This window comes from Phyllostomus discolor, chromosome 10 (assembly GCF_004126475.2).
Source record: "Phyllostomus discolor isolate MPI-MPIP mPhyDis1 chromosome 10, mPhyDis1.pri.v3, whole genome shotgun sequence".
Lineage (NCBI taxonomy): Eukaryota > Metazoa > Chordata > Mammalia > Chiroptera > Phyllostomidae > Phyllostomus > Phyllostomus discolor.
Window position 1 is genome coordinate 28,431,307 of NC_040912.2, and position 26,298 is coordinate 28,457,604.

The window sequence follows — 26,298 nt, forward strand, 5'->3', positions numbered from 1 at the left end:
AAAAAAATGCATGTATTTTACTTGTTTGTGTTGTTTTCAGAGTTCAGCTTCTCATTGAATGTGTTACAAAAGAGGTTTAGTCTAAAAGCCCCAAGCCCACGTTGTCCTGGGACTCCTCAGATTCTTCCTTCTCCGCTGGGGCAGCAGTGGGGGAGGGGCGGACCTCCTGCTGGGGCAGGTCCACCAGCCCCCCCATTGCAGATGAGGTTCCGGATGTTGACACTGGTCAGGGCCTTTGCGAACAACCCTCGCCAGAAGGGTTCCACATTCAACCAGCTGCTTTAATGACAGCCGGATCTTACCCTCCGTCTGGCGGAGTAGTTGCAGGCGAGCTCTGAGCTCCGAGACCGAGGCGAAGGCTGCCTGGAGAGGTGCTAGTCACTGGATGACGTGAGGGCCTCACCCCGAGGTGGTCTGAGCTTCGTCAGGATGACCAAGCACCTTAAGAGGAAGCTGGGGACAGGGCAAAAATTCTTTCATTTTAAACTTGAGTTCCATTACTAGACCACTCCTACAGTTAACCAGAAAAAAATATTTTTTTATAAATTGCATTATTTTGTAACCAGCAAATTACATTGTATTTTACATTTGTGTGTGTTTTTGCCCTCTGCAAACAGCAAGTTCCCATTGTTCAAACAAATAACGGAAGGATGTTAATTTGTTCACTATAGATATTAAAAATGTATATACACAGATTGTCCTGTTATTGCATGTCTTCACTTTCTAACATATTGGAATTCTCAAAAACGGCTTGGTGAGCGAGGACCCCTCCTTTACCTTCAGAGAAGCCCTAGAGTGAAACATCTGCAAAGCAAATCTTCCTTTTACTGATAATAACTACCTTTTAGAACATCTCTTGAAGGTATTTTTGTGTTCAAAGATTTGTCCCCCTCTTAAAGCAGAGGCAAGGAGAGGAAGGAAATGAAAGGGGTCTGGAGGGACCAAGTCCCCGTCACAGGGCACGCAAAGTGGCACTAATCACGAGTCACTTATTTCACAAGTTACCAGGAACGCTGCACGTGGTCACACGTGCAGAGAACTTTGAAAGTTAAAAGCACAGCCGCAGAAGGCGGTCCCCTGGCAGTGTGCTCCGAGGACCCCTTCCTACCAGTGAACGCTCTTTTTCTGGCCCATGGTGAGATAAGTAAGAACGTTTGAAATTAGGCATTTAGAAACTATTCTAGAAAATTGACAAAGTAATTTTATGTCTGTTGAGTCAAGTAATAAAAGATGTGGGTTTGTGGTTTGCATGTCTGATTTATTTTTACTTCATTTACTGCATTTCCTGGTAATTTATGTTCATTGTACTTTGCAAATCAAAGAAAAACCTGTCCTTCACTACACATCGTTTGAGAAGCACTGACAAAAGGGTGTTATTATTTCTGCAGTTTAGCTGAAGAGCCATTAAATGCCTAATTGTAAATGAGTTATGTGTCATTACATGAGAAACACAGTTTCATACCAAGTGCAAGGCATTGCCAGCTTACAAACACATTCCAGAACAAGTTCGTTTTGTATTGGGTAACCTGACTCTTTTAGAGTCAGAAGCTGTTTTCCCACGCAATGACATAAACCCAGGGTCATGTTCTTGGTGTAGCCTATAAACCAGAAGATGGCTAAGCTATGCTATAAAGTCCAGCAACTGGTATATACTATACAAATTAATAACCAGTCTCCTCCAACTTCTTACAATGGAAAAGAAAGGCTTCTGATTTCCAGATCAGAAAACCTCTCTCTTCCCCATCTGCCTGTGAGAAATGGTGATTCCAAGCCCTAGCATGGGGATGGGGGTAAGGACGGGGCTGCTTCTGCAGAAGTTGTTTCCACAGCAACACTCGGAAGAGGAAGAGAAAGGACCTACAGCACTGTTCACACTGAGTAATGAGGGCATTAGGAGATCTAGTTTGAGGGAACTCACTGGTGATGTAAATAAAATTAAACTGAGGTGACTTCAAGATTCTCTGAGATTGAGGTGGGGTAGATTTTGCTGAACTTGAAAGTCTTTGTTCTTTACCACAGATGGCTCTGACATAAACGCCAAAGCATTGTTCTCATGGGTGGCCTAGCACCGAGATGGAGACGAGGCTTCTTCCTGAATTGAGACTTGTCAGTGGCTTCTTCAGGGATTATTTCCCTTTTGTTGTTGTTTGAAATGATTGTGAAGACAAGTCCAGGCTTGGTGAGGAACACTGTTCGAATCACTTAGTGATGTTTGCCATGGGGAAGGGAAGAAAGCAGGGTCTGCATAAAGCAGTATTCTGCTATTCTACCCTGAGTACATCCTAAAAGATTCACACACCTTCAGCCTTTTAATGTCAGCTGAAAACAGGCTGAATTATTAAGAATGTAACCACAACAGCAACCACCACTGCCCTGGGAATAGCAAGAGGGAAATAGACATGGAGAGTAGATAGCACACAACAAGGCAACCTTAGTTACAATGTATGGCTTACTCATTGTGCCAGCATGGGAAGGCACTGAAGCCTGGCTTCCGACCTAGACTCCACAGTTTTGTGCCTCGTCACTGTCCAGAGTCCTTAGAACAAGATTCTCAGAACTAAACCAGAAGCCTTGGTAAGAGTCCCATGCTCTCTCTCTCTTAGGTCTTCATTCTAAATTCTGATTTCATATGTGAGGCTCTTCTCTTCTCCAAAGATTGACACCAAAAATGCCATTAGATGGGAGACCATACCACTACCGACGGTGATAAGGTTACTACGGCACAATTCTTAACCAAAGTAGTCCATGGATAGAATTTCGGTGTTTTATAACCAAGGGAAAGAGAAAATCCTGATTTCAAATGGAATTTAGCATGTCCCTCAATTGAACTCAACAACAGTAGAAAGTAGGTTTGCCTCAGAGGCATAGTAGTACCTGTGACTTTGTTACTCATGGGAATAGTTATTTTCATCATCTCATTGCAGTGTTGCAGGTATCTTGAAATAACAATTATGCTCACCTCTGAAAGAATGGTGCTGCCTCTTACTTACTGTGGTAATAATGTAGCACACATTACATGACTATATTCCTATAGCACACACTTTTAAACAAATATTTTGATACTTGTATTTGAATGTAATTGTTCTCCTTTGCAATCCTGTGTTTTATTGTATGCACTTATAAATATCATTCTGATGAGGCGTCTGTAGGTTCACTAGTGCCAGAGGGGCCTGTGGCACAAAGAAACTAGGTGTCCTGGGCTTTCAAAGGACAGCTGTTGAGCTCTGTGTCTACCATCCATACGACCTAATATCCCCTGGGACTGAGTCAGAGATACAGACAAGGGAAGCAGAGGGTCTTCCCCCCCCCCCTCCCACCTCCCCACCTCCCTGGGCAGGTGCAGGGCAGGGGAGAAACTGGCCTGTGCTTTTATTTATCATTTGTTTATAAAACTGATTAAAACTGATATTTGTTAAAAATTTTGACACTTTCTGCCTGCATACTGTAAGGTGGCAGTTAAACACTGGCAAACATGAGACGCTTATTTCAGGCATACTCATCATAACTGTCTAAGAAAGAGAAAGGAAGGCTGGAAGGCAGGAAGGAAGGAAGGAAGGAAAGGAGGGAGGGAGGGAGGATAAAAGAAAGATAAGAAGAAAGCACTACCCTTATTTCCATCAATTGAGTTTAGATAAAAAAGAAGTGTCCAAGTTCTTAGATCTCTAGATCTCTAAGCATTACTAGAAATAGGATGTCTCTTACCTTTCATGATTCCAACATGAAGTATTTACAAGATAACTCAGTGTCCTTTTTTGTACTAAAGAATCGTTAACACTTTAGAAGATTTTAGTGGAAAATGAAGTAAGGACTGTCTTTGAAGACTAGGGGAATGAGAAAGGTATGCAGGCTGCCTAAGTTTCTTGGTGGGGGTTTGTTTGGGAACGGGGGTGAAGGAATTCAGACTTTCACGACCTTTGCTTAAACTGGGGCACGAGAGGACACTCCCTGGTCCCAGGGAAGGTGTCCTCTGGGAAAGTAGGTTTGCGGTGACCGAGGCCGGCGCCGGGCGGAGGGAGGAGCTCGCTTAGGCCGGGGACGGGGCGGGGCGCGGCCCCAGCCGGACGCGGGCACCGCCCACAGAGCTCCCGCGCCGGCCGGAGCGAGCGGCTCCGCTTCCCGTGACATGGGGCGGCTGGTGGGTCTCAGCTTGCTGGGGATAGCGCTGGCGCTGCTGGGCGAGAGGCTCCTGGCGCTCAGGTAGGTGGGGCCTTCTCGAGTGGCCGGCGGGCCGCGAGGCCCGGCCGCCCGGCTCTGGGACGCGCTCCCCAGAGCCTCCCCGGCCCGTGGGTCCCGGACTCCGGGGCCCCCCGCGGGCTGCGGAGAGGGCGGAGGCCGCGGAGGGCTTCTCCGCGCCGGGGACGTGGCCGGTGGGGAACTCTTGATCACTCTCTGTTCCCCCGCTGGCTGGACCCCTGACTCCACCCCCTGCTTCCAGCAAAACTGGGCACACTTTGGGCTAAATCTCGAGACTTTTTAGAAACTTTGCAACCCTTTGCCGCTTACAAAGTTCTTTCCTACTGAGATGGACAAACAAGTGCTTTGCAAGTACTCGAAGGCAAACCTAAGGGCTTCGGCTTGAAAACAAAACGATTCCTCATGCATTGAAACTTTAATTATAAAGGTTTATTTCAGGTCATTGGTGCTGCTTCTCGTTGTTGCCCAGGCTAGCCTCCGTCTAATAAAGTTGCTCTCCACTTCTCCCCTGCATGTTTGAAAAGCTTTCTAATCTTGGCGCGCTGGATCAAATATAATTGGCGATATTCAGCTACCGGTCTTACATCACTTCCTTGTTTATCTCTTCACCTTGGAACCCTGAAGCCAGAATGCCAGACAGCACAAGCCTAGTCTATCTCACATTTTAGTGATAATTAAAAAACACGGATGGGTAAAACATCATCGTTCCTAAATTACCTACTCAAATTTTATAAAGCTTCATGCAGAAGAATTCCAAAAGTATTGAGCACCTCCTATGTATGCTGCAGTCCTCACCCTTAAGAAGTTTACCGTATTACAAAGGAGGAGAAAAAAAATATGTATGTGTAAATTAGGATGCCCAGGACAGGTACAAGCACCTCTACAGGCTTAAGGAGGAAAGATTACACCCCCTAAAGGTGGAGTTCGGTGGGAAGACACATTGGACGTTGGCCTTGAAGGTCGGATGAAACACACTGGAATGGAGAAGGCCATCCCAGGTGCAGAGTGCAGCTCGAACTAGGGGATTTAGGTTGCAGTGGTGTGGAGACTGGCAATAGAACATTTTGAGGGGGGCATAAAGGGAAGGTATGTGAATAGTGGGGGGAGGGGAGGATAGATTTGTGATGGTTGCATATGTTACAAAATTGTGGTCTGCTGTGATAGGCAAAGGGGAACTATTGATGTTTGTTGTGTGTTTTGTTCTAAACAGGATCCTGTTAAACCACATACAGCACAGTTGTGCTGGGTGGAGATGAAGTTGGTGGATGAGTTGCAGTAGAGCAGTAGTTCTGTCCGGGCTGCAGTCTGGTTCTCCTGCAGGACTGATGTCTGGGCTGCGCCCCCACAGATTCTGAGTCAGTGGGTCTGGTCCTTCCAATGTGCAGTTAAGGCTAAGAAGTATTGGAAGAAAGAGCATATGGGGAAACCAGTTAAGGTATCGTAGTCCTTGGGAGGGAATAACAGGGGCCCAGACTCTCCAACCTCAGAAATGGGGGAAGTCACAGATGATAGATACCTGAGTTTTCAGCTCTACTCTGCGGTAGCCATAGCTTCATCTGCAGCTGAAGGGATGTGTGTGCGTTGGGGGGAATTGGTGGTAGAGTTGGAAGAGGCTTGCTTATGGGTAGGAAATGAACGTGTTGGCGTTCATTTTCAAGTTATGTAAATGCCTGTCCTCTGCAGAACATTCTTGAGTTGGATGATTTTGTGTGGTCTGCCTGGCCCCAGTCAGGCCTCAGTTTCAAAGGCAAGACCACCAGAATTCACAAGCTCATTAAGTTGTCTCTAAACTTCGACCCACCAGTTAGTTACTTGCTGCAAATTGGAGCTTTCTCAATTAACCATGTTTTTCTTCTTACGAATCTTGCTGTTGTGTTTTTTTAACTTGTAATACATTTTTTAGTTTATATAGAGTTTATAGTTTTCAGATATTTTACAACTATTTGTTCATTGTATGCCACAATTATTTTCTCAATGATTTAACAGAAGTGTTAAATAGTTTAGTTTTTTATCACATCCACACAGCTCGTAAATATTCACAGTAGGTGAGAACTTTGATTTTTTTCTTCTTGTTTTTTTATTGTTTATTCTATTACAGTTGTCCCAGTCTTCCCCCTTTTGCTCCCCTCCACCCAGCCCACCCTTCTCGCCCGCAGTCAGTCCTCTCTCCGTTGTCCACGTCCACAGGTCACTCATACATGTTCTTTGACTAGTCCCTTCCCTTTCCTTCCACTGTTCTCCTCCTCCTTCCTCCCCTCCTACAGCTGTCAGTCTGTTCCATGTTTCCATGTCTCTGGTTCTGTTTTTTTCTCATTAGTTTATTTTGGTCATTGGATTCCAGTTGTAAGTGAGGTCATATATATTTGTCCTTTGCTGACTGGCTTATCCATGCTGCTGAAAAAGGTAGGAGACTTTTTTTCTTTCTCCTGCGTAGTATTCCATTGTGTAATCTGATCTTGAGTTTTTAAATGTAAGTCCCTTTAAATGATAAATCTCATTGTTGAAAACCTAAGAAAAAGTAAATAAAGCTTATGTACATAGAATGTACCTGACAGATAATTTACAATTTAATGCACTTTTTTCTTTATAAAGATTTGACTGTAATAAACTTTATCGATAGTAACTTTATAGGGTGGTAACTTCATTGAATAGATGAAGCCCTAAGTCAGCTGATATGAGAATGTTGGGATGAGTGATGGGTGGCAAGATTTTGCAAATAAAAATGAAGAATGCCCACTTAAATTTGAGATTCAGATAAAAAAACAAATTAATTTTTAGAATAAGCATATCCCATGCAATACTTGGTACATAATTATACTAAAATATCATTATTTATCTGATATACAAATTTAACTGAGCCTCTTGTATCTTGTAACTGGGTGACTTTATGATTGTAGACTGTCAAGTACCTGCTATTTATAGAGTTTGGTGGAGTGCTCAAATGCGTACCATTTCTCCTTTCAGACCCTTAGAGTGATTTTGAAGAGATAGGGCATGTTCAGGGTTGTATGGCCATAGACTAGAGTCTATTCCCCCCCCCCGCCCCCCCCCCACCCCAAGGAAAGGCTCTTCAAAAACACAGGGGTTTTGTTTGTTTGTTTGCTGTAATCTGGTACCTGCTGTTTCATTACTCAGTGTTTTTAGTCGGTACTTTGGCACTCAAATCATTTCTCTCCCCCAGGGTGCCCACTTAAATTTGAACTTGAATTTCAGATAAACAATGAATAAATTTTTAGCATAAATATGTCCCATGTGGATAAATGGCATCAAAGTTGTCTCTTATTCTCTGAACTGTAACTGGCTAAGGTTCTCAGGGGAGGCTGGTACAATATACCCGACTTTTCCACTCCTCCCTGGTTGAGCAATAAAAGGGAAAATGGAAATACACAAATGTCCCGAGGCCAGCTGCTTTCTGTTGCAGAGTAGGCAGGTTGGAATGAATCATGAGACTTGAGTGCATCAGAGACCTCTGTGTGGGCAGGAACCCCCCAAACAAACGTCTGAACATTCTGCATCTTGCCTGACACTTTTATGACAGCTCCCCCAAGAAGCTCTCCGGTCTGCTTTTGAATCTTTCTGAAGGATCAGCTTGTTTCTCAAACCACCATCCTCATCATTTGTTATGTGACTACAGTGTGCTCGTCACTGTGTCAGAAGTGTCAGAATTTCTTTATATTAAACCAAAGTGCACATTTAGTGACATTTGGAAAGCAAGCCCTTTTACATTTCTGACTTTATTCAGCCTTCATATATGTCTTCCTTTCAGTATTATCTATGTAAAATTGGAGGCTGTGAGAGGTTAACCAGTTAGTTTAATAAGTAATTAGTGCTGAACCTGTACCCTGAGCCAGGTCTTCTCATTCCAGATACCCAGTACCCCAGGTCCCCACAGCCTCCGAGCTCTCCTGCCATTGTTACAGTTTTATCCCAGCCTTGTGGGCTTACGCACAAATTCTTAGTTACTAAGTGCAAGCATTACAGGGGCCCAAGGAGTAAATTCCAAAGGGTTTTACAGGTTTGTACATAAGAGATAAAGCCCCAGTTTGTCCTTATTTGTCTGTACTTAAAGCCCCATCAGTGGCTGGTAACTTCAGAGGTTGTGAGATACAGAAGGAGTGCCTGGCAGCAAGACCACATCCTAGTTCACTTGGGGCACATCGGTCACACAGTCTTACTGCTACTGCCCAGTGGGGTGTGAGCGTGACTGACCACCCCTGTCTCATTCCACTCCGGATGGACAATACTGTTTCCTGAGTGAAAGAAATCTGCGTCAATTTCATGGTGATGACTGTTGGTTCATGCTCTGTGGACAGGTAGCCTGAATTCATTTCCTAGCTCCACTGCTTACCTGAGACCTTAGCTTTTTATTTCACCTTTGTGTGTCTCAGTGTCCTAATCTGTAGGATGGGAATAATTATTCTACCTGCTCCATAGTGGGGATGTGATAAATAAATGAGCTCATTCTTGGAATGTGCTAAAACAATGTCAGACACATAGTAAGTGTTCAGTGAAATTACCCGTAATAACAATGATGTGCCAGCAGGGGTTCTGGCCGTTGTATCCATGGGTCCCTTTGGCAGTGTGGGGAAGCTGTGGCTCCTCGGCACCCTCTTTGTAAATGCATAGAATAAAATACATAGAAGTGCAAAACAAACTGAAATACTCTCTGGTACTTAAATACCATGGCCAAAGTATTTTTTAATTTAATGTTAAAATACGATATCGTATGTATGTAATGTAAAATACGATAACGTTAAAATATGATATCATTTATCGTAATGTTAAATTTACGATAAATAACATGGACTTCTTTATTAAAGCCTTAAATAGATGTAGAGGTCATTGAATATCTAACAGCAGATATTTTGAAGTAGTGATGAGTATAAGTGGTTTTGAGATGTCGACCATGTCTGACATGTGATGTAGCAATGCCTGTAATTTCTGTCAGTGACAGAGTTGTGGGTACCTCTAGTAGAAAATTCTTTAGCTTGTTACCTGCTCCATCATCAAAGGAAACACTTAGTTTCAGTTAGAGGTTTAAGTAAAGATGTATTTTTCTCCACCCAAGGTCACAGACCTTGCAATTTACCCGTGGACTCCTTAAAGGTCACTGGACCCCAAATTAAGAACCCTGAGGTGCATGGTTTCAGTGGCCGTCGTCTGGAGAGGGATGGCTGGCTCAGCTGAAAGAAGGCAGTGTGTGTTCTTTCCCGTATCACACCTGTCATATACTTGTAACTCAAAGGAAAATAACCAAATTTTAATGAAGAAGAAAGGGAACGTGAGAAAAACAAAAGGAACCTAGAACAGAGACAGCAAACAGCTTTCATCTTCAATGTCCATTTTTATAGACTGGTAGTGGTGGCTTGCAACACTGTGTCTGCGGCCAGCCCTGGGGTGTGGGGAGGAGTGCTGTGATTGGCTAGCAATGCATGCGTGACCGCGGAGTGGAGATGGCCAAGCTGTCTGACCTAGTCCATTCATGAGCATGCTATGGACAGAAAAGTGTTGGGAGCAACAGTCTTTAGCAAAGATACCACTTAACAGTGCTTGTACCATTTTTTTTTAGCATAAATGCATTTAGGCTTATTGATTTACTAGTCCAAAGAAATTCATCTCACTGTCTCTTGTATGTCTCCCAAACTGCTGAAATCTGTGATCAGTTCGGAGCATTGCAGCTGCAAGAACATACATCAAATTAGTGGTAGCTTACACAATACAGGCTTATTTTTCTCACATGATAAAACTCGGTGAGTCATTTTAGAGCTTGTCCATCGAATCACTAGTTCTAGATTCTTACATTTTTGTCCTTAGATCCTTTACTAACAGCTTCAGGACCCGACACTTCTGTGAAGGGCTCTGGATGGTGGCGGTAGTCCCACACACTGCATGTGCGGTCAGATTGTGAAGGGAGGAGGAGTGACGCCCACCACCCCTCTTCTTGTGTCTGCCTTTCCTTTCCAGAACAAAAACTCTTTCCTAAAAGCCTGGGTCATGTGGTTATCCTGAAATACAAAGGAGGCCGGAAAGGCCACCGTTTCCCTTGCCCACCTCTGCAGTGGGAAGGTTCGAGGAGGAAGGGGTTGAGACCGACTTTGGGTGTATCAGCTGGTAGGGCCGCTGCTCTGGATGCAAAGGTCGGTCCCCGAGGAGCAGGGAGCTGGTCGCTCTGCCACACAAAACCCTAGCAGTTCTCTACCAAAGGAATTTGAAACTCTCGATGGATCCCAAAGGATGGAAGAGAAACCCTCTCTTTCTTTTATTCTGAAGACAAGGACACCTGATTTGGTGAACTAGAGGCTGTGCATGGCCCTGCGCACCTCTTCAGCTTTAGCAGCAGGCAGTCTGCACGGGAAGCGCTGATGCCGCACAGCTGGACGAGCTGATGAAGATCGCCCCATTGCAAAGTGGAGTCGTCAGTCGTTCATGCACACTAAGTTGACTCTGAAAAATGCCCCATATTAAATTGTTCCGACACATCTGGATTTTATTTTATCCATCTAGTCTATCTTTGAAAAAGGTAGGTGGTAATTGTCATTATCCCGGTTTTTGTACAGTCCAATGGGCATAATAGTAAGTTGTATAAAATTGACACTCAAATGGGCGATACAGAAACTTGATTAAAACTGCAGCTGTGGCCTGCTGACACAGCTACACCTGGACTCGTACGATGTCACCAGAACCTTGGAGGTCATCTAGTCTCACCTTTATTTCACACGTAAAGCCTGAGGCCTGTAGAGGCTGACTGACTTATCGATGGTCAGGCAGTCTGACTGGTAAGGGAGATACACAGCTTGGCTTCCTTTGCTCCTTTCCGAGAAAAATACAAGAGCAGATTCGGGCACAGCCTCTAAGCGGTGCCTCCCAGCGGGGTGCTGAACCTCAGGAGAGTTGCCTCACCTCTGAATCAGTGGAAGTATTGGTCCCTACTTTAAGGGGGGGGGTAGTGAGCGGAGGGGGGCAAAGGGAAAAATTGGGGCAGCTGTATCAATAATATATACTTTAAAAAAATTTAATGAATTCAGGTAAATCACAATGATGGCAGAGTCAGTATATTTTAGCTACTTTTATTATTGATTTCCTTTTACCGCCCATAATGATCAACACCAGTGTCCTCATCACTAGTATCACTACCACAGCTACAACGTTAGGCTAAGTATACTTGTTTTCCTTTTCAAATCCCTCCTACAATTCATGAATGTGAGTTAATGTATTTTTTGCTTTATTTTTAAATTTTAGTTGTTACTTTTTGCTTTTAGTGTATCTATAAATTTTATATTTTTATTTCACTTATTTTTTAAAGATTTTATTTATTTATTTTTAGAGAGAGGGGAAGGGAAGTAGAACGAGAGGGAGAGAAGCATCAATGTGTGGTTGCCGCTGGCACACCCCCTACTGGGGACCTGACCCACAACCCTGGCGTATGCCCTGCCTGGGAATCAAACTGGTGACCCTTTGGTTTGCCGGCCCGCACTCAATCCACTGAACTTCACCAGCCAAGGCCTTCATTTTTTTTATGTTGCTTTATTGCTATATTGTTTCAAGAAACTTAACACTATTTGAGTTCTGTGATTCCAAATACATACTAGCACTTCTATTAGAAGTGTCAAAATACAGGGATGGGCAGAAGTGATTTACAGTTGCGTTGTGACACTCTGAGTTAATAAAGCTATTGTAATCATCAAAACCTGTGTATCTTTCCATATGAACAACTGTAAACCTACTTTTGCCTACCTCTGTATATAGTAATTGCTCATCAGCTGTTTGTGATTCTGGGTTATCTAGGCCTAGGTTTTTTTGTTTGCTTTCGTTGGGAAACCAGTAGCCTTCCCCATATTCACTGTCTAGAAGTCAGAAGCTGCCAAGGAGATGACTAGGAGAGAGACAAGTGGCAAGTTGTCCTCTGGTCTCTTCATCATGGGGATGTGTGAGCCACCTTGAAAAACGCAAACTCCCTGTACTGTTGTTGTTATTTATGACTGTAGAGAACAGATAGAGAAGGTGAGACAGTGAGAGAAGGGGGAAGCATCTAGGACATGACCTTCAAAACAGTAGACCCCAGATGTGTTTGCCCAAACTGCTTTGTGGCCTTCTACTCCCGGGTGGGCAGAAAGAGAGAAGATACCTTGTGTACGCTTCACATTTTCTCATTATTTCTGCCCGTTAGTTTTGCTGAAGCAACAGCAAGTAGTTTTGCCAAAGTAAGAGGTACTCTCCAAACTCCTCACCCCAGTGTGTATTGTCTTGGGAATGGGGCCTTCTCCCCTGTGTTAGTAAGTCTTTGTGGGTGTCTTCTGTGTGCCAGGCTCCGAACAGTGCCGTTTTCTCTTGCCCTCCCCTCAATCACGGTGTCATTTTGCAGAGGGTCTGAGCATTTCTTGGCTCTCGGGTCCTCAGAGGGAAGACAGGGCTCCTGGTTATACAGCTAGGGCTCTTCCCACAGCACCAGAGCTGTGAGACAGGTGACCGGGGGCCAGGTTTATAGTTGCATAGAAACTGGCATTAGAAGTTTTATTAGTTGAGAAACTGACTTTCTTTTACAACCCACATTCGCCTTTAGAACTCTAGGATATAGACATTGCTATTTCAACTTCATTTTTGGTGCCGTTTTACGTTCCTCCCCTTGTCTTTCTACTTTCTCTTTGCTCTGCTTTAGATTAATGCTATGTTTTCTGTATGGCTGTAAGCCTCTTAAACCCTTTCTGCAACAAAGCAGGAAATACATAAACATGATTTTTTTTTTGAACAGGAATCGACTTAAAGCTTCCAGTGCAGTAGAATCTGTAGACCTTCCAAACTGCCACCTGATTAAAGGCATCGGTAAGCATGAGAAATTGCTTGTTATCCACCTCACATTGGTTGGCCATCAACACTCAAAAACTCTTTAACAGCATTTTGACACATGATTACTATTTATCAGAGGAAAGATCACATTAGATCAATAGAACGTCTTCAGCCAACCTCTTTCAATCTCATGCTCCCTGTATTTCTTCTTTACTCTGACTGCAATTTATTAATTATTTTTATAATCCTATGTTTACTCTTTGCATTTCTGCTTGCTTACTGACTTTTAGGAACATTTTTGGTAAACTCTGTATTCTTTGTCATTTGTGGTGTCCGAGATCTGTGTTCCATTAGCTTAGCAGTCAGCTACTAGAGGTAAGACAGAAGGAGAACAAGTTATATATAGAAAATAAAAATCTCTCAACAAAATCTCTATTCCCCACAGAAATAGCCCTTTACCTCTACAAAGGTTTCTTATTCTTCCTGATATTCCCACTGCGAATGCAAACAGATATAGGCATACTTCAGAGATGTTGCTGGCTTGGTTCCAGACCATTACAATGAAGGGACAACTGCAATAAAGTGGGTTGCAGTCCTTTTGTTTGTGGAGGGTGTTGCTTCTAATTTGTAAAAAAACATAACATCTGGGAAGCACATATGTATCCATTTTCTTCACCACTGGCATCTTAGTATAAGCTTACATTCTGCGATGTGCTTTATTCTGAATGAAGTGTGAACAGCTTTCCACATCAGCACATGGGGATTTGCCTCATTCTTTCTGGTACATATATGTATCATGATTTATTTAACCATTTCCCTTCTGAACGCACATTTGGGTGGTTACAGTTTTTGCAGCTGCAAACAAATCAGTGAACGTGATTGTATGTGTAGCTCTTACATTTATTTGCCTGCAGGATAAATCCTTAGTAGTGGGGCTGTTGTTCATTTAGCAGATATGTTTACAGTTTCAACAGTTATCACTGTGTTGCCCTTGAGTTGGCAACACTCAGAAACTCCATGGCTCATATTTACAACCAGGCCCTCTCCAGACATGGCTCGCAGTGCTCTTAGCAAACACAAACGTGTGGTGATCAGCAGAAGCAGAAGTGGCGTGGCCTTTCTGGATCCCACACAAGGATGTTTCACTTTCATGAACTCTGTCAGCATCCAGAAGAGCCTTTTGCACTTCAGAGTTTTTTGTTTCTCCTTTACACATCTGTTTCCAAGGTGCTCTGTCTCCTTTCCTCTGTGGCCGCTTTTCTACTCTTCCCAGCCCTCTCTCTCTCCACTTAGACTTCCTGACTCCTTTCTGGGGCTTCTCTTTGTCTCAGCTGCCCAAACATTTAGCAGGAAGTTATAAACTCAGTATCAAATACCAGATGGACCAGATCTGTGCTGAATTATACAGACAATTCTAGAACTAAGGTTATGTGGAATCCCAAGGAACTCAGCCATGCATCCTGCCTTCTGGCTAACATCACGAAGGGCCCCCTCAGAACTGGTCACTAAGCAAAAGCCAGATGGCATCTGGAAGGGATGCTGGGAGGCTGGGTCAGTCATCTTTAAGGTTATATTTGCTACTGAGTTAATAATCACCGAATTATTAAGCAGCCCTTGTCTTGTGAAGCTCAGCTTCTGTGAATTCAAGTCTCAGAATAGACAACAGGGCACAGCCGGACACAGTATGGGACACACTGCCAAATGTATTGCTGTTATAACTCACTGGGATGGAGGGCCCCTCAGAGAAAAACCAGCCCAACAACATTTGTATTCAGAACAAGCATCTGTCTCTGTTTGTGACCTTTATGTTGTGATGTGTGTGAGCTGCTGTCTGGAATTGGAGAGAATGAGGGAATAGGTCACCTGTGGCCCCTCTTGTGAAGTGCTTAATGCCTCCGAGACACTTCAGAAGGCAACAGAGCGCAGACGATGAGTGATTAGAAGCACATTTGGGATACATTTTTAGATCCAATTAGAATTGTGGGGTTTTTTCCTTTCTTTTGGTTTTGTTCTGTGGTTAACACACACTATACAAACATGTGTTGCATGCTATGTGGGTGATGCGTAATGGTTAATAATAGCTTGTGGTTATATGTTTTTAACAACAGTTGCTTATTCAGCAGTCTTTGATTACAAGAAATCACAGTGTGCTGGCCATACTTTCCTATATAGGGAAAAGCAACTTCTCATGGTATGCAGCGAGGATAGAGAGGTTCTCATGTTTACTTTCCAGATTGGAAACAGTAGTAGCCATGTAATTGAGGCCAAGTAATCCCTCCAAGAGGTGAGACCCTACCCCTTCCTCTTCAGCACACACACACACACACACACACACACACACAGCAATGCTGCCTTTACCATGACTGGTGCTTTATCCATATCATATCATGTCCTTCTGTTTTAACAAATAATAATCACCTACCACACATACAGGATGTGTACCTTCTGTGGGACAGAAAGGGAGTTCCCTATTCCATTTTTTTATTCCTTGCCAGTGTGTCTTACAGACAGAAACTAAGATTTTGCACACCTAGGATTTGGCAAAATACCAGTTTCTAAATAAAAAAAAATTATAATGATAAGAACTAGTGGACTCTGTGTGAAGCTTGAAAGTTTAAAACATTTTCTAAGTGTTTTTCAAAACACTGGCATTCAGAGTCCTAGACTAAAATAAAACTTTGAATGTATTATCTCAGTGAAGTGAATTAAAGATTTTATGTACTTGGCAATGAAGACCTTTACAACTATTGTTGCTTGGGAGGTTTTTTTTTTAAAGGCATTAAAATGTGTAGCTCTTGTCATTAAGTACCTTATAGTCAGCCTATGAGTAGAAAAACAACAAAAACCCACTACTTATGAGATAGAAGTATTTTTTTTTCTTTTTATAACAGATGAGGACCTAAGGCTCAGTAACTTTTGCAAATTCTCTTTCTAATATCACTCTCCCAGAATGACTATACAGGCAGCTGACTAGTGTACTGAAAAAGTGGGGGAAAGAGGCCACATTACATCTTGGATACTCTGCTGGGTATGACAAGGGCTGCTTTGCTGTTGTAAAGTTACAGTAAGTAACTTACAGAACAGAGAAATGTGTTTACCATGGTAGTCCCAAGATGGGCAAATGGCCTAGGCCGACTAGGTGACCGCGCCTGAGGTGGCCACTCAGGGACAAAGGCTGACGAAGCGACACAGCTCTCTTCTACACGTGGCCTCCATCTTGGTCAAAGATGAGAACTCCGGTTAGTTGCCGTTTCCCAGCAGGAAGGGGTAAAAAGAAAATTTACACATATGTTAGTTCTACTTTATTTTGCCTAGCAGTTGCATACATCTTGTATTACTGTCACATCCCATGAACTGAAATTTAGACAAAGGGCACATCTACCAGCAGGAGAGGGCTGGGCGTGTTGAAGCCGTGGGCTGGTAGCTGAAAAGCAGGAAGGGGATCACGGATACTGGGGAGCAGTTGGCCGTCTCTGGTGCAGAGAGGTGGCTGTGAATAGAATCAGGAGGGGTCAAAATCAGATGTGCTGAGCTAGAAGACTGTCTGGAGAAAAGGGGGTTTGAAAGAGGTTTGAAAGAACAGGATATGAATTGGTGACGATCTTGGTGAGAGGTATGGACGCAAGCATTTTGGGGGGAAAGCCAACTCATGGAATTGACTGTAGTTGAACTTACCAAGTGAAGTGTCTGTGGAGAGGAACCAGGGGATGGTTCTGACAGAAAAGTCACTAAATACTAGGATGTATTTTTTTCCTGTGTGCTTTTAAGTCAGAACAAAAGGATCTGAGTCCCAGCTTTCCAGTCTATGATCTTGAATAATTCGCTTAACCTTTCAAAGCCTCCGTATTCTCTATTCTAAATATATTAAGAGATCATGATATTGCTGCTTAGGGCTATGAGACGTATGAAATAATGTGCATCTTTACTTAAGGAGCCTGATGCTTGGTAAATAATATGTGAGTAGCTATTAATGCTACTAGTACTCCTCCTTTTTTATTATTATTATTGGAGGGAAAAAAACGTCTGCAGCATTTGACTTCCTTGCAGTAATTACACCAAGTTGGAGATAAAAGATGATAAAAGCCTAAGGAGCGGCTGTAGGAAAAAAGAAAGGGTTGTAAATCTGGAAAGTATCCTAAAGAAAGCTGCAGGTGCCTTTTTCGCCCTTTGGAATTAGGCCATGGAATTAAACATAAAGAAGTTACAGTGTAGTTGAAATGAAAATATCTTTTAAAAACATTGTTCTTTCTTGATTAAACAATACTATCATTTGAAGGAAATTTTAAACAAAGAAAAAATATAAAGACAATGAAAAGTACTCATAATCCTACCATCCAAAGAAACATTTAAAAACAATTGTGTCTTTTTTTGTCTGTGTGTAAGCACATACACATGGAAATGAAATGGCCTTAAATAATTTTTCTGAAACCAATTTGAGTTGAGCTCCTACTCAATGAACTGGGTCCAGGAAGCAAAACGTGGACTCCAGTTCTGTGTGTGTGCACTGGGGAGTTCCCTGGCCCCTGCTCGTTACCAGTGGGGAACCGCCATGCGACCAGAGCCAAGTGTTTCAGAACCTTTTCGGGGGTATCACAGAGCCTTTTGGAAACCCCAGGAACCTTTTCACAAAAAAATTTCATCTGCACATACAGGAGACATTTTACACTGCACAGAATTTCAAAAGAGCCATAAACTCTTTGAAACCCATTTTGGCTCCTTAGGGTTCCACAGACCCCAGGTTAAAATTTCTTTCACTATATCATGATTAAGCTGATACATACCTCCTTTCCAAGGAACAGGCATATGGATCATCTTTACAAAGAAGTTGTTGGCATTTTAATTTTCTTTTACCTTACTGTGTTAGAGCCAGCAACACTGGAGACAACCAGCCAAATGCAAACTCATGAATCAAAACCAAAAATGACCAGATAAAGTTGCTGTTTGTTTGTTTGTTTTTGAGAACCTGGAAATATAATCTTAGAGAAATCTTATGGAAAGGGGAAGATTTGATTTTGTAGATTCAAAGAATGTGTCATGATTTGGCTTAATCTCTGCCATTTTTGTTCTTTTCTGGTGTTGGATCTATTATCTGTCTGCGCAATTTACACAGTGAGACCACTGGGAAGGTCTTATGTCTAATTATTTGCTGTGGTGTCTGGAGTGTACTGCCAACAATCAATAAACAATCAATAGTAATTGTAGTCTGCCTCAGAGACATGCGTTAGAAGCTTCAATTGGCTTAGGTGCATGGTATTTTTCATTAATTTTCCTTTGCTAGCTTTTTCCCCTGCAATTTAAAGCCTAAATTTAAAGATTAAACAGAAAGCTTTCTTTGCTCTTGAGAACAAGCAGGCATTGTTTTTTAAAGAGCGAATATGTAATCCCAGGTGTCTTCTCTCTGCTAATGAGAGAAATGTCTACGTTTGCTTCAGATTGAATGAGCAGAGAAAGGGACAAGGCTATTTGCATGGTTAAATGACTAGGAGCCCTTCATTTTGAAAGTAATATTCCCCTGATGTCAATTACTTTTGTACAGACATCTGGATGTTTATCATAAGGGTATACAGATGTCAACTTTTTCTGTATTAGCCCTGGAAATGTGGTGATTACTTGACTTTGATTTGAGTAAACATAAAATATGTAACATTTAAAGTCAGAAGTTCACTGCCGAAAGGGATTTAGACTGACGACGTTCATTGAGGAGTGTTAGTTCCTTGTAAAAAAATCAGAACCATCCCTAAAGGTTCAGGCACTGATAAAGTAAGCAAAGTCCTAGTTATGCTCCGTTAAACAAATAACAGAATTTGAACATGACATTTATCTGTTTCCTGAACTTGCAGAAGCTGGCGCCGAAGATATTGACATTCTCCCCAATGGTCTGGCTTTCCTCAGTGTGGTGAGTACCTTCGGTCTTCCCAGTCTCAGGGGAGGAGGGCCAGGGGAGTCTGATGAGGCCTGCGGAGCAGTGACTTATTTTTAAAATTCCTCACTTTTAAAAATATGTTCTTAAAAAAAAGGTCAAACAGGATCTTGGAAAATTTCCTCAAACTTATCTAAATGCAGAGATGAGAAAGTCTCTGTCAGTTGGAGTTTTGCCCCTTATGTCCCCACGGCACGGGACTAAAATGTTCCAGTGCAATCTGTGTTTTAAAAGTTTTTATTAAGAAGGGTATTTTGGGCATTATTGTGAAAATTCAGTGGGACATTATACTGTTTGAAATACAGCGTCTACCTTTCTTTCCATTCAGTGTTCAACTTTGAGCTCATACTCTTGCTGTTATTTATTTATTTTCAAACAAAAGACCAACTTTCCCAGAGAGGGCCAATGTTTTTCTTTCTTTCCTTTCTCCTTGTACAGCCGACCATAAGTAGAAAGTCATAGACAGTGCTTATTTATACCCTTTACTGTGCCTTAATTCTTGCAAGCAGAAAAATAATAGGCTTTGCAGAGCACATGTGAGTATGACTTTGCAGTTGTTTGGCCCGTGTGATGCTGGCCTACGTCAGTATGCACTGTCATTGGGAAGCTGTCTCCGTGGGCCAATGAGGATGTTCAGACTGTCATTCTTTCTGGGCTGGGCCCAAAGCAAGGGTCCTTGGCATCTTCGTGGTCTTGGTTTTTCTAGAGGGAGAAGTCCCCAACTTTGGAGGCAGCCTATAACTATTCCTTTTCCTCTTGGCATCTGCTGTTTTCAGGCTCTGAGGTTCAGGAGGGATGTGAGAAAGTCAGAGATGCTTCAGAAGAGAGTCACAACACTAATAAAATAGTTGTCAGACTTATGAGAGAGGTGAGAGGACTCGGCTCAGATGAGAATGAGGTTAGACTACTCTTCGGGCTCCCGATGGTTCTTACAGGGAAGCCGGTGCGCAGTTGATTGTTAGCGCGGAGGGAAAAAGGAAATGCTGTGGGCTTTGGCAGAAACACCAATGTTTATATTAAATTTTTAAAATACAGTTGTAAACAAAGCTTTATTTAATAACCTCCACAGGATGAGTAAAATGACATTTCTAGTAGGACTGTGGGTTTGTTCAGGGACACAAGCTCACACATATACCGACAGGCCAAGGAAGAAACACTAGGGCTACAAGTCAAAATTATTCACAACTGGAGATGCAAACATCCTGAGTAAAGTAGAAGGCAGTTGCTTTTGCAATTTTTACTTTTTGACAAGGAGGGGCTCTCAGAGATTTGTGTAATCCAGGGCACACTATTTCAAGATTTTTCTCCCCATAGGAATATATCTGAATTTGGAGGACTGAGGTTTCTAAGCACATAAATCTATAGCCATTTCTTCCCTTCCCTTTCCTCTTTTATCTTCACCCAAGGAGGATGAGGAGGGTGCTTTTGCAAGAGAGCGAGGGGGAGGGGCCAAGAGAGGGGGAAGAAGAACATGGATGTGAGAAACATCGATCGAACGTCAGCCGGCTGCTCTCTTTGCCTTCTCGTAAGTGCCCTGATGGGGGATCAAACCCACAGCCTGGGAGTGTGCCCTGGCTGGGAGTCAGACCTGCGACCTTTCAGTTTATGGGATGGTGCTCTAAACAACTGAGCCACACCAGCAAGGGCTAAATCTATAGCCATTTTAGCTGAGGGGCTTATAGTCACAGTGGTCTCACAACTGGGTTAACAGTATTTCCTGGGTTTTATTTTTTCTGTATCCTTCCTTGGTTATATGACTTTCTTTTCTTTTTTTCAAATCTAGAAACAAGCCCCCTTATTCCTTTAATGTACTCAGCACTGTTTCTAGTATTTCCCAGAATATGGTCCTTTCTAAATTAATAACTCATATATCATGTCAGTTGTTTATTCTCCTTCTAAGCATTTTAGCCCACCCAGCCTGCCCTGTCCCATAGTTACGGGTTTGAGGGTCACCTCAAAACCAACATCACACTTAATAAGGACTTAGGTGACACAGAGTAGATTATGAAGAAGATTTAGATGGCAGCAAGGATGTATTTAACACTACTGAGCTATATGCTTAAAAATGGCGAAGGTGGTAAATTTTGTGTGTATTCTACTGTCAGTAAAAGTAAGATTTTAAAAAGGAGGAAAAACAGATTTAAATGATAGAGAGAATTAAAATAACCACGAACAGTTATCACCGTCCCTGGCAGAGCTTCCCGTGCGTGCGTGGAAGCCAGGCTGTTCTCCGTGGGATATCGGTAGAGCAGAGGTTATGGCCCGCTGAAGCAGCGCTGCTGGGTGGCAGAAGCATGACTCCAGCTCTGTTCTGCTCGCTGGCCCTGCCAGCCTCGATACGTGTTTTTTTTTTTAATTGGAGAGAATTTCTCTTGTGTCCAATTTTGTGCATAAAGTGAGACTTCTTTTGATACTCTTTTAAAGTATGACTGAAAAGATTTAAAAGAGAAGGGACCTTGATGATTTCAGCAGGTGCCAAAAAAGTCATTGAGTAAAATTCTAACTCAATCCCGATTAGAAGCTCCAGGAACTCAGGCTTTCCTATGCACTAGGAACAGTCAAATAGAAAATGTAGTTGTAATAATGATAATAATAATAACAACATTTTATTCACAACAACAGCTAAATTTCCAGAATTTATACAGGAAAATAAATGAGCAGAAATATATAGGACTATAGTGTAAAGATAAATTAGTAATGTGGGATATGGGGACTTGCCATATATGTATTTTGCCATATCTTATAAATAAAGCTGTGATAATTAATATGTAGCATACGAATAAGCATGAGCCCTTCAACAGACCAATATGTAAACAGGAATCTAGTACACAGTAAAGGTGGCATTTGGAATCAGTGAAAAAAGGACAGACCATGTGCCATCCACTAACCCGGGTCCTCGGTTCTAGCAGTAAACAGATGAGACAGAGTCCTGACTTACGTTCCAGTGGGGAGGGAACAAAGGCAGATAGTGGCCTCACTTTAACAACATGTAAAGTAAGTGAGGCAGTATAGAGTGACAGCCGTGGTGAGTGTGGAACCAGGCTGCCATTTCTATAGGTTTATCTGTCAAATGGCAGTAAGTGACATCTGGCACAGATAAAGGAGTCGAGGGGCCCTGGCTGGTGAGACTCAGTGCATGGAGCTCCAGCCTGCGGACCGAAAGGTTGCTGGTTCCATTTCCAGACAGGGCACATGCCTGGGTTGCAGACTAGGTCCCCAGTTGGGGATGTGAGAGAGGCAACCAATTGCTGTTTCTCTCACACATCATGTTCCTCTCCCTCTCTTTTCCCCTCCTTCCCCTTCTCTCTAAAAATAAATAAAATCTTAAAGAAAGAAAAAGAAGAGAAAGTTGAGGGAAGAAGGCCTGGATCTCTGGTCCGGGGAGGGGAGCATTCCCAGGCAAAGGGAACAGTGTGTTTAAAGGCCCTGCGGTGAGAATGTGCTTGGTTTGCTTGAAGAACATCAGTGAAGCAATATGGCCAAGGCAGCATGAGTGAGGACGAGGTTAACAGGAGGTGAGGGCACAGAGGTGGAGTGTCCGTGGTGGGGTAGTGTGAAGCAGGGCAACCAGGGCACATCTTATAGGGCCTTTAGGCTATTGTAGGAATTTTCACTTTTAATCTTGAGTGAGATGGGAGTTTTGATCACAGGTGTACCATCATCTGACGGAACAGATGTTGATGTGAGACTAGATTTGTGCAGGGAGTCAGGGGCAGAAGCACCAGGGCCAGTCAGGAGGCCGTTGAGTAGTCACGGTGGCGCTTTGGACCAGGGCAGTCACGGAGGCAGGGGTGAAGGGTGTTCACATCCTTATGAAGGGATGTATTTTCAAGGCAGAGTCAACGGGATTTGCTAATGCAGTGGACATGGAATGTGAGGCGTCCCATGGGGGCAGTCTTGACTGACTCCACTCACCAAGGCTTCTGGCTTTGCAGAAGCAAGGCGCAGGCTGTGGGCTTGAGGGTCCACAGTCAGTGTATCAACTTTCACATATCCTCACCCTCAACTCTAGCTGGTATCTCCCTGCTCACTAACCTTCTGGTTACTCTCTGAAGAGACTAAACCCCTAGTCTTTTGCCTCAACTCAGAAAAATCAGTTATTGTCCACCTTTCAGCTTTTCAGCTCCTAATTATTATTTTCCCTATTGTTTCCTCTCTGCATTTTTTGTGTTTGTAGCTTTATTCCAATGCCTTTAACCAAAGTCTCTATTTATTATTTATTTATAGTTCCCACTTTAGTCCATAAAAATACTGAAGCCTTTATATTTAACCTTTCCCCTGTTTTGAAAAGGGTCTAAAATGTCCAGGACTTCACAGTTTTGCACCGGATAAGCCTGGAGGAATACTAATGATGGATCTCAAAGATGAAAAGCCAAGGGCATTGGAATTAAGAATTAGCCGTGGCTTTAATTTGGCATCATTTAACCCGCATGGGATCAGCACTTTCATAGATGGTAAGAGCTGATGAGCTACCAACGTTGAGAAACTCGCAATGGTTTGTAAATGACTGTGGGAAATAGATTCAGATCATGTCTACTGTAAGCGAGCAGTTAACTCATGAATTATTCCTGTATGCTTCATACAAATAAGTTGATCCTTTGCCTTTTCAGCCTAGTGTAAATTATGCTACATTTTGAATTTCGAACAGTTAACACCTGAAAGAATGTTTAGATTTCATAACCTTTTTATATACAATATGATCATTGCATTAAAAAAGCAGAGCTAGGTTTTTGAATTAAACTATCCACAGATTATTCATGAATTCTGTATTGGAGTGGAAAACATTCTTTCTTAAAGGTCAGGGGACCAGTGATCAGAAATAACACCAGGCAAACAGTGATGGGAAAGACAGGGAGGACGAAGGATCCGTTCGCTCATCTTACAGCCCAGACATTTAACCTTTGCTTGCCCGGGGTATTTAAATGTCAGTGTCTGCCCAGAGGTCCTAGGGTTCTCTGGTAAATTAACTCTGTTGTTCCTGTTTCTCAGATGACACAGTTTATCTCTTTGTTGTAAACCACCCAGAATCCAAGAATACAGTGGAAATTTTTAAATTTGAAGAAGAAGATAATTTTCTTTTGCATCTGAAAACAATCAAACATGAGCTTCTTCCAAGGTACTTTGTCCTTTTGTTCATTCTCCATTTTATCTCCAGCATTTTCCGATACTCCCCATGGCGGTCCTCTCCCTAAAGCACACACACATAAACATGCCTTCGTGTGTGTGGTTTCCCTGTAGAGCAGGGAAGGTCGATGTCCCTCATTACAATAACCAGTGTTCTGTGCGGAGTCCCTTGAGAAATGATGAAATGCTAAAACTACAGGGAGAGATGCTCCTCAGGGCCATCGTGGGAGCAGAAGACGAACCTCACCATTTTCCCTGCTGTCCCCTTCCATCTTAGATGACTCATCACTCAACTAAACAACAATACCTGTCCTGTCAAGGAAGAGCAGCCTGCTTTGTATAGAGTTTGTATGCTTTGTAAGGGACTAATACAAAGTGTTCTCATGGGGTCAGTGGTGGCCACGAGCTAATGACCGTACAGAATTGGAAGGATTCAGATTGGAAGTGGGTCGCTACTCCTTCAGGAACACACAGCTGACTGATAATGTGACTGAAAGAGAGTCGTGTATCTCCCCAGCTCAGCTGGCATTAGCCTACTGCTTTTTTAAAGTATGAATTTGATAGATATTTTTAATCTCTACTTCCCTACTTAGGGAAGCATGTAACTTCAGCCATTCTTCCAGAAATGCGCTTCATAAGTAAACAGGAGCAGAAATACCACCTAGGCAGGCTCTGCATGACAGAGCTCTTTCAGAAAGAGGGGGCCCACCTACCTGTAGCTGTTTTTCATTTCACAAAGGAGAAAGCAGCTCTTTCAGAAACTTTTGCATCGGGTCATTGGAATTCAAATTTAATAACACCTTTGCCTAACTGGTTTTAAAAATGTAATTGTTTTTAGCATATAAATCTCTCACCTAAAGCATTGTACTGTGGCAATTTCATCATCCATTTCTCTGCAAGTGTTTATCGAGTGCCAGGTCATTCTCGGCTGGTTGGCTTTGTGAGTCAGGTAGAAATTGAACAACCAACCGTCGTTTGACTAATAACTAAGCAAAGAAACTCAGGAAGACCCAGCAACTGAGTAAATGCAAGCTGGGTAAATGTTATTAGCCTACCAGCCAGCTCACCAACCAAAAAGGCTCTATACTAAGGATAGCTGTCTTCCCTCCATTTCTTGCTGTCAAAAACCATAGAGTCGGCACCAAGTCCTTTTTTAATATAAGACCCTGCCTTAATTGCTAAATGTCCTGTCTTCAAATTCCCTGGTAGCATACAAAATTATTCTTTGGCAAATGGTATTACACTAGATTACATACTGCTATAGCTATGTGATTTTAGCCGAACTTTTCCTGAGAAACCTCTTCCCCCAAATTTATCACATGTATTGTGTAAACCTTCTGGATTTCTAATCTTTAATATGGAGACCAACTGGCTTTTTCTTCTCTCTCACATGTTGTTTTTCTCTTTCAGTGTGAGTGACATCATAGCTGTTGGACCTACACATTTCTATGCCACCAATGACCACTATTTCTCTGATCCTTTCCTAAAGTATTTGGAAACATACTTGAACTTGCACTGGACAAACGTTGTTTACTATAGTCCACGTGAAGTTAAAGTGGTAGCAGAAGGATTTGATTCAGCCAATGGGATTAGTATTTCACCTGACAAAAAGTATGATCCCTTATAAAACTAGCTTCATTTCCTCTCAGTTGTGGTCATGGGCCAAATTCTTCACTTTTTTTTTCAGTGTGGAAATAGCTTACTTGATATTTGTGGTCTATTATATATAACATATGTGATATATGATTAAATATGTATATGTAATATATTTATTATATAATTATATGTATTATATGTTTACATACAATACCTGACTTTTGTTATGTATCATATATTGCATAAATGTAATTTTTAATAAAACAGTATCATATTTATATATACATATCAAAGTATCAGGTAGGTGTTTTAAATAAATATCTCATTGTTTTATTGGCTATACATTATTCCATTATAAGGATGATTAATTAATTTAATTCTCTGTTGATGGATATGTAGATTATTTTTTTCTTTGTAAACACCATTTTGTATGTCTCATTTACTACTTACACTTATCCAAATATTTTTAAGGAAAAACTCCTTTGGGAACATTATAGTATCATGGTGAAATCTTCAGATTTGGGAGTCACACAGAACCCAGGTTCCAGTGCCGACTGGGCACTGGCCTAAACACGGTGCTAATGAGCCCCTCCTCTTTGTACATTTGTAGAAGTGTTTCTGCAGAACAGCCCCTTACAGTAGACCTGTTTGCGCAAAGAATGAGCCCTTTAAATATCTTT

At 42.4% G+C, this 26,298-nt stretch overlaps 1 protein-coding gene and 1 long non-coding RNA gene across 3 annotated transcripts in view; one reads left to right on the forward strand and one right to left on the reverse strand.

Annotated features, from left to right (window-relative positions):
• LOC118497068 lies at window positions 1-4,077 on the reverse strand. The gene is made up of 2 exons (XR_004899619.1): window positions 3,703-4,077; window positions 1-453 (listed from the first exon to the last, which is right to left on the reverse strand). It is a non-coding gene; the product is annotated as an uncharacterized LOC118497068 (long non-coding RNA).
• The window catches only part of PON2 (paraoxonase 2), a 26,230-nt gene continuing 4,000 nt past the window's right edge, over window positions 4,069-26,298 (forward strand). Inside the window, exons 1-6 of one of the 2 annotated variants that reach the window (XM_028525776.2) lie at window positions 4,069-4,197; window positions 12,944-13,014; window positions 18,819-18,874; window positions 23,190-23,352; window positions 23,888-24,014; window positions 25,433-25,633. In XM_028525776.2, the coding sequence (XP_028381577.1) occupies window positions 4,124-4,197; window positions 12,944-13,014; window positions 18,819-18,874; window positions 23,190-23,352; window positions 23,888-24,014; window positions 25,433-25,633 (692 nt within the window). In that variant the 5' untranslated portion in view covers window positions 4,069-4,123. Of the gene's footprint in view, window positions 4,198-11,375; window positions 11,395-12,943; window positions 13,015-18,818; window positions 18,875-23,189; window positions 23,353-23,887; window positions 24,015-25,432; window positions 25,634-26,298 lie in introns of those variants that run through there. The other variant, XM_036010593.1, reaches the window with a different exon arrangement.